General features: G+C 59.2%; 3 protein-coding genes across 3 annotated transcripts in view; 1 reads left to right on the top strand and 2 right to left on the bottom strand.

Annotated features, from left to right (window-relative positions):
- Window positions 1-1,654, bottom strand: part of GUITHDRAFT_155219 (hypothetical protein) — a gene marked incomplete at its 3' end in the record, with an annotated part of 2,780 nt that extends 1,126 nt beyond the window's left edge. Inside the window, exons 1-8 of the mRNA XM_005823450.1 lie at window positions 1,566-1,654; window positions 1,215-1,300; window positions 1,002-1,068; window positions 879-920; window positions 798-832; window positions 494-557; window positions 231-282; window positions 93-186 (exon numbers count right to left, since the gene is read on the bottom strand). Coding sequence (XP_005823507.1) covers window positions 93-186; window positions 231-282; window positions 494-557; window positions 798-832; window positions 879-920; window positions 1,002-1,068; window positions 1,215-1,300; window positions 1,566-1,649 — 524 coding nt within the window. The remainder of the gene's footprint in view (window positions 1-92; window positions 187-230; window positions 283-493; window positions 558-797; window positions 833-878; window positions 921-1,001; window positions 1,069-1,214; window positions 1,301-1,565) is intronic.
- Window positions 1,655-3,076: 1,422 nt separating this feature from the next.
- Window positions 3,077-6,915, top strand: GUITHDRAFT_117306 (hypothetical protein; the record flags this gene model as incomplete). Its single annotated transcript, XM_005823449.1, has 7 exons — window positions 3,077-3,433; window positions 3,484-4,162; window positions 4,207-4,802; window positions 4,852-6,184; window positions 6,237-6,313; window positions 6,368-6,502; window positions 6,700-6,915. The coding sequence occupies 7 exons, from the start codon at window positions 3,077-3,079 to the stop codon at window positions 6,913-6,915; spliced, it is 3,393 nt and encodes a 1,130-aa protein (XP_005823506.1).
- Window positions 6,916-7,201: 286 nt separating this feature from the next.
- Window positions 7,202-12,017, bottom strand: GUITHDRAFT_117305 (hypothetical protein; the record flags this gene model as incomplete). Its single annotated transcript, XM_005823448.1, has 2 exons — window positions 7,202-7,337; window positions 7,498-12,017. The coding sequence occupies 2 exons, from the start codon at window positions 12,015-12,017 to the stop codon at window positions 7,202-7,204; spliced, it is 4,656 nt and encodes a 1,551-aa protein (XP_005823505.1).
- Window positions 12,018-12,500: the final 483 nt, after the last annotated feature.

The following is a 12,500-nucleotide window of genomic DNA, read 5'->3' as shown; positions in this document are numbered from 1 at the left end:
CAGCAGATCTACGGAGGACAGAGGGGGAGGGGGTGCAACAGACTCAGAGAGAGGAGGGGACGGGGAAAGCTGGAGGTCAGCTGGATCTCGACCGGTAGTAAGCCTTGATGTTGGAGGGGTCCAGCTTAATAGCCTCCCTCGTATCCTCTATCACCTTCCCCCAGTTCTTCCTCAGCAGCTGGACGGCTGCTGGGAGAGTCAACCGGCGAAGGCCTGCAGCAGAAGTTGACCTGCTCTGTTGCACAGCAAGATGGCGTTCTGCTGGGGTAGCGGCGACTTGGCCTGTTCTAGGGTCAGTGAACGGAAAAGCGAGACGAGAAGAGGGAAGAGCAGAGCAGAGCAGAGCAGAGCAGAAGGGAACGATAGAGGAGAGGAGAGGGAGGAGAGCAGCAGCAGCAGCAGCAGCAGCAGCAGCAGCAGCAGCAGCAGCAGCAGCAGCAGCAGCAGCAGCAGCAGCAGCAGCAGCAGCAGCAGCAGCAGCAGCAGCAGTCACCTCCAGCGCTTCAGTGTAGAATTTCACAGCATCCTCGTAGTACTTGGGTCCTCGCTTGAGGGCTCTGAAACACAAGTGAGACCGCAGCAGCAGACGAAACAGCTGAAAGAGAACAAGGAGGATGGAGAGGGAGAGGATGAGCGACGGGAAGGAGGAAGGGATGGAGGAAGGCAGGAAGGGACAGTAAAGCAAGTGGAAGAGGGAGAGAGGGAGAGAAAAGTAGACAGCACGTGAAGGAGCGGGAGGACGCCCAGGAGAGGCAAGGGGAGGTAAGGAGAAAGCAGGAGGGGGAGGGGGAACGTACGCGTTCCCCTTGTCCTTCAGGGTCTCAGCGATGTACTGCAAGTCATCCTTCACTGGAGCAGAGGAAGCGAACAAGAGTTGCCTCTGGTGGGTCAGGCGTCTTCAGCAGCTCCATCCCCTCCACCTGCTCCTCCATCAGCTACCGTTTCATCCACAATGAGGAGACAGGAGAGAGAGAGCAGGAGCAGGAGCAGAAATGACGTACAAATGGATTTCCTTTCTCCTTCTCACTGTCCACGTCAACCATGAAAGCAGGATGAGAGTTCGGGTCCCTGCATCGTAGTTGAGCCAAACAGACAGACAGAACGCATTAGAGAGACAGACAGACAGACAGACAGACAGACAGACAGACAGACAGACAGACAGACAGACAGACAGACAGAGACAGAGAGGAGGGAGTCAAAGTGGACAAAGCTACCATTCTTCTGGCAGCGGTTTGCCCTTGAACATCGCTTCCATCCGTTCCAGAGCTTCTTCATCCTCTTTCTCCTGTTGTGCCTTTTCCTGTTTTGGGACGATTAGACAACAACACAGTTGCTTTTGGGAAAAGCAAAACGGGATGACGGAGGAGGAGGAGGAGGAGGAGGAGGAGGAGGAGGAGGAGCAGCAGCAGCAGCAGCAGCAGCAGCAGCAGCAGCAGCAGCAGCAGCAGCAGCAGCAGCAGCAGCAGCAGCAGCAGCAGCAGCAGCAGCAGCAGCAGCAGCAGCAGCAGCAGCAGCAGCAGCAGCAGCAGCAGCAGCAGCAGCAGCAGCAGCAGCAGTGTACCAACCTGTGCTGATAAAACCCTTTGGTTTTGCTCGTGCAGCTTTGCAGAATTGATGTTATAGTCTTCGGGGTCTACAGACGAAGCCATGCTCTGCAAGACAGACAGGAAGACCATCAGCAGCTTCTCCTCTCCCTCCCATTGAACGTCTTTCTTCCCCTTGTAGGGACCTTGGACTCTGCTCTTCCTCCATCTGTCTCCCTCCTTCCTCGTTGCCGTCCTCCCTCCCTTCCCCCCCCGCCTCCCTTCCCTCCCATGCGAATTTTCACGTGCATGATGGAAGGTTCTTTTTCATCCCCCTCATTCCCCCGGGCCGCCTGGGCCTCGGTCAGAGGCCTCGGTCAGGGCCTCGGTACCGTAGTAGTGTACCGGTCTGGGCGCCACGCCGGTGGCATGGACCTCGGCCCCCGTTGGGACCTCGGCCCCGGACTCTACACCTGCAGCCGACTCTGACTCTCCCGGCTGTCCGATCACTCACCGTGGCAGCCTGTGCCGGGCCGGGCGGCGGCGGTCGGGCCGGAAGTGGTTTGACTCTGTCATGTGACAGTTTGACTCTGTCATGTGACAGTGTCAAACTGTGTCACATGACAGAGTCAAACTGTCAGAGTGCCGCGCGAGAGTCCGATGACATGCTACCGCACGGCGCGAGAGTCCGATGACATGCTACCGCAGTGAGTCCGGGGGCAGGCTTCGAAGCCTCGGAAGCCCGGCTGGGCCGGCCCGGCGACTCGTCTGTCGGGATCATTGAATGGCCGGGGGCACGGGGGCCGCGCGGCCAGTCACGCGTCACTGGCTGTCGGACTCAAGTTGGCCGAAGCCTTCACTGAGGGTATGATTGCTGGCGGCACGCCCGGCTCAGAGGCTACCGTACCGCCCGGGCACCGGCCGGCAGGACTCACTGTCCCGGATCTCAGGCTGAGCCCGGGCGGTTCGAGTCACCCGGCGGCCCGGCCCGGCTCCGACCGTCGTGGCAGTCGGACAAGAAGGTCACTGACCCAGTTTCCCGCCAAAAGGCCCTGTGACTACCCTACCCCCGACACTTCATACCCCTTTGATTTTTATGTACCCCTTCTACAAACATAAAGTACCCACCCTATTGAAGTGTACTGGATTGTTCTTGGGTGTACTACCCGCCATTAGTACTAAGCACCCCATGTCCCTTTTGCAGCTATTCCTCAGGATCCTTCCCGCCCTCTCGCCCTTCTACAATGGCGAAAATAGCCGCTGCTCCTGCGCCCCCCTCTCCCTCCCTCCCTCCCTCTCTCCTTCCCCCTCCCTCCCTCCCAGCTCCAGCTCCAGCTTCTGTTCCACTCTCCTCTCTCTGCTATTTGCTTCCTGCTGCTGCTCCTTTTCCTCTCTCTCTCCACCTCAAGTTTCTTCGTGCCCATTTCTCCTCTCCTCGCAGATCGCCTATGTTTCCCACTGTTACTCCCGCCAAAGATCACTCTGCGCTTCGAGTGCTGCCTCCTCCTCCCTCCCCGTTTTCTCACATTTCCATCTCCATACTGACGCATGCAATGTTTCATCCTGGAAACGTTGTCAAGTCTGGAGCTCCCTCCCCTCCTCCCCTTGCTAGTTCTATGCTCTTTGCATTCCTCTTTGTAGCCTCTGCCGCCTTATCCTCTCTGCCTCATTCTGTCAGCTTGCCTGACGAACAATTCCTTGCTATCTTCCGCCATGTCCGCCATGTCATGACTCGTACCATCTCAGGTGCTGTAGAAATGGCCGACCTCTCGCAACTGTTTCCCAGGCTCCTGTCCTGTGACAACGCAACTCGACAACAAGCAGAGCAGGAGTTCTCTCAGCTCCGAGATCATGACCTTAACTTCATCCCCTCTTTGTTCAGAATGGGGAAGACCATGGCGGATCCTCAGGTACATCGTCGGGCTTGTCTGCCTTGCACCTCTCTGAAGCTGCATGCCAGATGCGCAAGATGTCAATCGTCCTGTTCCGGCGGAGTGTCACCAGCGAGAGGTGGTCGAAGCTGGACGTGAACACGAGAGGGCAGATCAAGTCGGAGCTGCTGGAGAGTTTGACGGTAGAGAGCGAGATGTCAGTCGCGCGCAACATCTCAGACGCCATCTCCCGGGTCGCCTCCATCGCCTCCTCAGCAGTGCCTGCCACCTGCCCTTTTGAGCGAGTCGATGCTGACGGGATGTCAGAGGGCTGGTCGGAGATCCTTCCTTTCGTCTATAACTGCTGCAATGACGTGAAAGAAACGACCAAGTCGTTGGGGCTAAACCTCCTGAAGTCCTTGTCCGACGACATCGGCGAAGACATCGTCCTCCCAGCGGTCCAGCCTCTTCTGCCCGTGCTCGAAGCTGCCCTGTCCCCGCAGAACTCGCTGGATGTCAGATGCATCTGTCTTTCAACAGTCAGCAGCATAGCTCCTCACTTGTGTGATGCCAGGGGCAAGCAGATGCAGGCCAAGTTGCAGTCCCTGCTGCCGAAGATGATCTCTGTACTGCAAGACGCCTTCCAGTCGGGAAGCCGCGACAAGTCTAGGACGTGCCTCTCAGCTCTGATCGACCTCACCGCTCAAGACCCCGGCTTTGTGAAACCCTCGATCGAACAGCTTCTCGCGTCTGCGCATGCCGTCACAGGTACGTGCTCGCATGTCTCATGCCCGACGCTGATCCTTCTACAGGGAATGCGGAAGTTGACGATGATTTGCGAAGCCTCGCCATGGAGCTCATTGTTACTTACGTGGAGAACAAGCCGGCGCTGGCAAGAAAGATCCCGCAGCTGACGGAGAACTGCCTGCCGGTGATGATGTCGATGGTGGAAGCGATCGAGGAGGAGGCGGATTGGTACAAGAATGTCGGCGACGAGGAAGACAAGGACGAAGTCGAGGAGCTCGTGAGATACGGCGAAGAGTCGATGGAGAGATTCTTCCTTGCCATGGGAGGAAATCGAATTTCATCCACCGTTGTCTCCATCATCTTGAACAAGCTCAACTCAGACAAGTGGCAGCACCAGTACTCTGCCCTGCGAGCCCTCGCGCTGCTCCTCTCCTGTGCCGAGAAGTCTCTCGCCTCCAACATCCCTCACGTCCTGGAAACAATCAACAAGTTCATGGCCGGCGGTATGCAGATGGTGACCTGGGCTGCTCTTGGGGCCCTTGCTGCCCTATGCACCTGCTTCGCCCCCACTGTACAGGAGGAGTACCATCACGTGGTGCTGCCCTCGCTGCAGCGATTGATGTCGAGTTCCCATGAGAGGATACGATCCCGTGCCGCCAAGGTGAGGCTGGTGAGAGAGGGAGTGATGTTGGGCTGACTGCTGGCGACAGTGCCTGGTCGATTTCACGGCAGAGTGCGAGGAGGAGCACGAGGAGATTCTCCTCAAGTACTCGGACGAGCTCATTGCCAGCCTCCTGTCCATCCTCGGATCGGGCTCCATCCCCCAGCAGAAGTGTGCCATCACTGCTGTCTCCTCCCTTGCTTCCGCTCTCAACGAGAACTTCGTGCGGTACTACAATCACCTCATGCCTGGCCTGCTCAGCATCTTGTCGTCCTCCGATCACAGCGTGGGAGAAGACTACAGGGACCTCTGCGGACGAGCGATGGAGAGCATCTCGTGCATCGCGGATGCTGTCGGCACTGAGCACTTCTCCAAGGACGCCCCAGCCGTCATGAACCTGCTGATGTCCTTCCACGAGAGGAACCAGACGGGGGATGCTCAGATGTCCTACTTCCTCCAGGCGTGCTGCCGCATCTCAAGGAGCATGGGCCAGTCCTTCCTCCAGTACCTCCCTCATCTCCTCCCCCAGGTCTATGGATACGCTGGTCTGGACCCCAAGTTGGACATGCAGGAAGCAGATCAGGAGGAGGGAGAGATGGACGGGGAGGCGACGATCGTAAGCATCAAGGGGATGGGCAAGATGCGAGTCAGCATCAACATCAAGGAGCTCGAGGACAAGGCCCTCGGCTTCAACGTGCTGGCCGCCCTTGCCGAGTCTCTCAAGGAGAACTTCCTCCCCGAGCTCAAGAGAGCCTCTGAGATTCTCATTCCCGGTCTCACCTACAAGCTCTCCACCTCCGTTCGCAGGGCAGCCGTCGACTCCATGCCGAAGCTGCTGGTGTGCGCTCGTGCCGGTATGGAGAAGGGGATGATGAGCGAGGGCGACTTGGTCCTGCTGATGGGACAGATGTGGCCGTTCTTGCTGCAGGCATGCCTGGTGGAGACCGAGGTGGACGAGCAAGAAAACATCCTGACCAACATCGCTGAGTGTCTCGACGCCTGCATGGCATCGTCCTTGGATGACCAGCAGCTCGCACGGCTGTGCGAGACCATCAAGATGATCGTGGACGACATTGTTGCCTCTCCCTCACAAGAGGAGGAGGAGGAGGAGGAGGAGGAGGACACGATGATGATGACCATGGTCGAGGTCATCTCCAGCGCTCTCAAGGTGTTCAAGTCAAGGTTTGCCCGCAAGATGCAAACGTCTCTCCTCCCCGTCTACGGTCAAGTTCTCTCTAACGCCAAGTCACTGGACATGCACAAGTGTGCCGCTCTCAACTGCCTGTGCGAGGTGATGGAACACGGCGAAGATGTTGCTCGCTCCAACCTCAACAACATCGCCGCTGCATGCTTGCAGTTCAGCTGCCATGACGACGCCGCTGGTGAGGCTGTGAACGCGGACCAAGGCAGGACTCTGACGTAGTTCTGATGCAGTCCGACGATCAGCTTGCTTCGGTCTTGCCGTCTGTGCGGAGAGGGGAGGCGACGGGTTCGCACCTTTCATCCCCAAGGTGGGTCGGGGGCTCTTGCGTCCTTGCCAGCTGATGTCTCCTCGTCCCCTCCAGGCACTGGAAGTGCTACATGCTGTCGCTACTCACCCGAGCTCGAGGGAGGAGGGAAATGGCGAGGCAACAGACAACGCGGTCGATGCCGTCGGCCGCATCTGCAAGTTTCAGATCAAGACAGCCAACGCAGGAGAGGTAAGAGCGCTCCTTGTGTCGCCAACGTGACCGGGAGGGACGGGAAGGGGAAGGAGAGCAAGGAGAGCAAAGGGCGGACGGGAGGAGAGGGAGAGGATGTGAGGTCGACGGGAAGACGGAGAGAGGGAGGGAGCGACGGAGGGACTGCGGACCATGAGAGCATGTGAGCATGTGAGCGTGAGTTTGACTTGCTGCAGATTCTTCCCACGTGGGTCTCGTGGCTGCCCATCAAGGATGACGTGGACTGCGCCAAGACCTGTCACGCCTACCTCGCCGAGCTGCTCGAGCTGCAGCACCCAGCTGCCGTTCAGCAGCCCCTCGTGCTGGGGAAGGTGCTGGAGGCGGTTCGATCTCAGGAGGATCTCGCGGACAGTGAGGTCCGAGCCCGCCTCCTCGCGACACCTCTCCCTTGAGCTGGCCTCCAGCTGAAGGACAAGTACATTATTGATCCCTCCCTCGGAGGCTTAACTTCACTTATCGCTCATGCAGTACATGTAACAAACCTCTGCCCCTAACCTCCTCCTCCTCCTCCTCCTCTGCTACTGCCGCTGTCGCTGCCTGCTGTTGCTGCTGCGGCTGTTTCTGTTCCCGCTCTTCCTGCTGCTCCATCCTGACATGCCCCAAAGTCTTTCTCGTCCCCGCCTCTCTCTCTTCTCTGACAGAAGTTCCTCGTCTACGCGCGAGGACTTGGAAGGAGGTCTAGGACTTGGAGAGCTTCATGGTGAGCTGCTTCGAGGCGTCGGCGAGGATAGAAGTTCTCGTCTGCCGGCTCTTCTCCTGCTCCATCAGCGCCTGCAGGCACTCGACGAAAGTGCTGCGACAGGTGTGGTCGCCGCTGCCAGGATGTGAGACGGGAAGGAGAGGAGAGAGGAGAGAGGAGGAACGGAGAGAGCGGGGGAGGGAGGAGAGGAGGGGTTAGAAGTGAGGGAAGAGGAGGGGAGAGGAGGGGAGAGGAGGGGAGAGGAGGGGAGAGGAAGAGAGCACAACAATCGTACCAGGGCACCGGGCGATCCGAGGAGGGGCAGGGCCCGCGGAAGGAGGAGCGAACACAGTCGGAGATGTAGGGGATCCCGTAAGAGTTGCCTCCCCTCGCCTTTCCCTTGCACTTGCCGAAGTCCTGGACGGTTCTGATGTAGTTCATGAGCGCGGACATGGTCTGGTAGGCGAGGGGGAGGAGCTGGTCGAACTTCTGGTCCTGCGTGTCCTGGTCGATGTAGGACAAGATGCCTCCCTCGAAGACGATGTTCCATGGCGCCATGTCCTCGAAGAGCGGCATCCGGATGAAACTTTCGTAGAACTTCCGCTTCTGGTAGTTGTTGAGCCCCATGCGCAGCAGCGCGATCAGGCTGATCGCCCTGAGCTCCTTGTAGGGGATCGAATGCTCGTCTTCCCTCCTCGTCAGCGTCAGCTGCCCCGGCAGGTACGCGTCCTCTCGCTGCGCCGGCACTCTCCTCCTCTCCTTGAAGAGCATGTCGTACACGCGCGCGTGCCCGTCCTTCTTGTAGTCGAAGTGATGATGCGCCACCCGCGTCATGTTGATCAGCCGCACGCGCAGCAAGACATGCCCTCCGAGCTCCTGCAGGAACGCTACCTCCACCTCCGTCCTCAGTGGCACCGAAGCCTCCTCCACAAGGTCCTCGACGATCATGTCGAAGCTCGGCGGGCGAGAGGAGGGGAAGAGGAGGGAGAAGGCGGTGGAGAGGAGGCGAGGAGAGGGGAGGAGGAGAAAGGTCGTCATGGCACAGGACAGGAGCTGTCCCAGAAGAGCCTCCTCCTCCTCCGCTGCCAGCATCAGCTGCATCGGCTCCGCGTACTGGAAGCGGAGGAACTCTGGAGACTCGTAGAGTTTTGGGATGACGTCAGCAGCTGCTCCGTTGCAGGCAACGACGTTGGCTGGCCCGCACTCCTGGAGGAAGAGGACGTGCTGGAGGTGCCCGAGCTCGTCCTGCTGCACGGTGACGAAGGTGCTGTGAGGATGGAGGGGGGAGAGGAGCTGAGAGACGACGGGGAGGGACTGCGAGTACTCGAGGAAGGAGAAGTTGTGGTGGGAGGAGAGGAGACTTGCGATCGTGCTCGCTGCCGCTACACTCCTGTTGACATGGTCCGGGTCCACCGTCCTCGCTGCCTCCTCCTGGTAGCTGCAGGCCTTGACCTTCCCCATCCTCTTCTTGCTCCTCCTCCTCCCCTCCGAGTACACGCGCGCGTAAACGTGCCGGGAGTGGTCGAGGGGATCGAACTTGAGCTCATCCTCCAGCACCACTACATCGCAAGGCAGCACGGGCTGGTCCGGCAGGCTGAGCGAGAGGAACTTGCGGAGGAAGAGAGCTTTCGTCTCGTTGAGCATCCCAAACGCCAGCAGCGTCTCTATCGACATCCCTCTCCGGTTCCTGTAGAGCTCCTCCTCCTCTTCTTTCCCCTCCTTCCCCCTCCCTCTCCCCATGAACGACAGGCGGGTCGACCCTCTCCTCATCCGCATCACCGCCTCTCGCGTCCCAACCCTGACCTGCCGCACGAGCTCCTCCGCCGTCAGCTGCACCAGCTCGAAGCTGCAGCCTCCTCCTGCTCCTCCAACTTCCATCCTCCGCGGGTTCAGCCTCTCCTCCTCCAGCCGCCGCACCAGCTCCTGCGTGCTGTCGTATCCACTTGAGAGGTTGAGGTGAAGGACCTGCATGGCTGCGCGCAGGGAAGAGGAGGGAGGCGCGAGGAGGAAGGAGGAAGGGGCGAAGCGAAGGAGGAGGGAGAGGAAGGAGAAGAAGGAGGAGGGAGATCTTTCCAGCGTAGCAGCAAAGACGTGAGGGCCGAGGATACAGACGTCGAAGGGCTCGGGGAGGGAGAGGAGGCGTTTCACTGTCCTCTCGGACATGCCGAGGAACGAGGAGTAGAGGTTGGTCAGGCGCATCTCCCCTGCTAGCCGCCGCTGCATGCGCGCATGCTGCTCGTGCTGGTGGACGACGAGGACGAGAACGTCGGGGAGGGAAGAGGCAATCTTGACGCCGAGGAGGGAGAGCTCAGAGCCGAAGAGGAGCACCTTGCTGCTGCTGCTGACGTGCTGGAGGAGGGAAGAAAGGAGAGAGTTGCAAGACTGGACCATGGAGGAAGAGAATATGTCGATGGGCTGTGGGGGCGGCAGCGATGTGCCGTCCTTTGACTTCTCCTCTTGCTTCTCCTCCTTGTCCTCCTCCTCCTCTCCCATCAGCTTCCTCTTGCTCGTTGTCTTGTTCCCCCTCCCCTTGCTGCTCTTCTTCTTGACCTCTGCCTCCTCCCCGCCCTCGCTATCCTTCTTCGCAGTGTCTTCCTCCTCCTCCTCCTCCTTCTCTCCATCCCCCTCCTTCACTTCCTCCTCCTTCGCAGACTTCTGCGACTTCTTGGCTGCCGATCGCTTGTGCGAAGACGCACCATCCTCCTCCTTGTCTTTGTTCGCCTGCTGCTGCTCCACAAACGCCGGAAGGCTCGACAGGCAGACGTCGAAGCTCAAAGTCTCTGGGTTGTGCGCGACTTGGAGCTGCGCGACCGAGCTCCAGGAGAGGAGGGGGGCCCATGGGGGGAAGGGAAGGTGGAGCAGCTGCGAGAAGAGAGAGGAGACGACCTGAGGCTGCAGGCCGACTATCATGACAGCTTGCAAGGAGACATGCCCCCTCCTGAGCTCGCGCGCAGGACGATCCTGCTCGTGCTCCCTCCCCTCGGGGGTGAGAAGAGCCTTGCTGTCCTTGATCCTCAGCGTGTAGGAGGAGGGGGTGAGGAGGGCAGGGGCTCCGAGCTCCCTCCAGCTCCTGGTCTCCTTACACAGCAGGTTGTCAAGGTCAACGACTCTAACCCTCCTCAGGTCACCCTCCAGCACCTCCACCAGCAGCACGTCCATCCTTAGCTGCTTGACCTCGACCTTGACCTTGGGGCTGATCCTCCTCACGCTCATCTCGATCAGCCGCTGCGGATTCTTCTCCGTCTCGCTGACAAGGGACAGCAAGCTGCGCAGCTGCTTCACCGGCAGGAGGGTCACGTGCGAGAGGAGGAGGAGCCGACCGAGGTGCAGGAGGACCTCGTGGGGCAGGAGGGTGTCAAAGAGAGAAGGGAGCTCTCCCAGCACGAGGACGTCGAACATAGTCGCGCTGACGAACAGACTCCTGACCTTCTCCTGCTTCAGCGCATGGAAGGCGACGAGGCACGAGAGCCTGGAGGAGGAGGAGGCCCGCTGGTTGTACTCCTGCAACCCGTCCAGCGACGAGGCGGAGAAGAGGCAGAGGGGAGCTGAGAACCGTTCGTCGACATTCCTCGCTAGCTGGGCGAGAGAGTCCCCATGGAGGAGGAGGGAGATTTCCTTCCAGCCTTTCTTGCTTGCCACGTCTGCCGCTGCCTTCAATGCCCTTTCCCCCCACCCGGACGCGCTCTCAACCTCCCCGAAGAACCAGTCGCGTTTCTCCTCCCCGTCCTCCTCCTCATCATCTTCCCCGCGCTCGTCGTCCTCGTCCTCCTCCACTCTACCCGTCGAGATCGCCCTCCTGATGTAGAACAGGGAGGTTCGTTTGTCCTCCGACTTCCTCCTCCACAGGATCTTGCTCTCTTTTCTCACCCTCGCATACTGATCCTCCGTCCCCCCATCCTCGCAGTCGCTGCCATCCTCCACCTGCTCTGTTGTCCAGCATTCCTCGTTGACGTACGTGTAGCACACGAGCGGGTCGAAGCGGGTGCCAAGCTTGAGCTGACTCCTGCCATACTCAAACCTTCTTTCAACGGTCGACGTCAAACTGCGCGAGAAGATTGAGCAGCGCAGATCTCGCGTTCTCCCTTGATCCCACAGCACGAACTTCTCCTCCTCCTCCTCCTCCTCTCCTCCCTCGCAGTCTCGTCCCGTCATGTTGCCTGGCTGAGCATGAGCTGGGTGTCGGAGAGGTGAGCGAGACGCCACTGGAGTAGGAGGCGCCGGCATGACCCGATGCTCATCGACCCTCTGCCCTCGTTCCGGTACAAGAGCAGAGAACAAACTTGCTGGTGAGTCGGCACTGTTGCTGTTGCTGTTGCTGTTGCTGTTGCTGTTGCTGTTGCTGTTGCTGTTGCTGTTGCTGTTGCTGTTGCTGTTGCTGTTGATATTGCTGTTGGAGGAGGAGGAGGAGGAGGAGGAGGAGGAGGAGGAGGAATCTTTGAGCTGCTGCGGCTTCGTCTTCGTCCTCTCCTTGCTCGCTCTGTCAGGCTCCGCTACCTCATGGACTCTTTCTTTCTGCGTCTTTAGTCGCTGCAGCAGGGAAGCGAAGGAGCCGTCGGCATGGACCGATGAGTTCGTGACCTCCGCCCGAACAGCAACCTTCTCCCCATGCAACAAGCTGCTCTCAGCCAACGGCGTCCTGTTCGACTTGATAACTCCTCCTCGACCACCACCACCACCTCCTCCTCCTCCTCCTCGCCCCACTCCTCTTCCCGGGCTCCGGCTATGGTTGACATCATCGATGGAGTGCAGGAGAATCAGAGGAGTCAGAGCGAGGATAGAGGCTGCGAGGATGAAAGGAAGGACCAGTTTCTTCATCCTTGCAGTATCTTCTCCCTTGCCCTCCTCTCCTCTCCTCTCCTCTCCACGCCTCTCCTCTCCTCTACACAATTGCTGTCACCGAATCTTCAAAGATCGTCTCTTTCTCGTTTCCAGTCCAGAACTCATTCTCTGCACAGCAGCCAGCTTCAATTCAGATTTACGTAGCAGGGGACTCGGGTGTCAATACCAACTACCCCGTTGCCATGGACTTCGCCCCTGTCTCTCATTCTTTGCCATTCACGATGCCGCTTTTGATCTGCAAGGCTGGCACCTGGATACAAGACGGAAATCGGAGCTGCTCCGCCTGTCAGGTCGGAAAGTTTTCCCAGGCATGTGGAGGTACCTCGTGCACGGCATGCGTAGCAGGGACGTACACGTCACTAGAGGGACAGACAGCTTGCCTGGAGTGCGTGGCGGGCTACTACTGCCTAGGCGATAGTGATCAAGCTCCGTGTCGACCAGGGTTTCTACTCTGATCCT

This window comes from Guillardia theta (genome assembly GCF_000315625.1).
Source record: "Guillardia theta CCMP2712 unplaced genomic scaffold GUITHscaffold_108, whole genome shotgun sequence".
In the NCBI taxonomy this organism is placed as follows: domain Eukaryota; class Cryptophyceae; order Pyrenomonadales; family Geminigeraceae; genus Guillardia; species Guillardia theta.
Note: the sequence above shows the minus strand (reverse complement) of the source record. Positions and strands in the feature narration are given on the sequence as shown.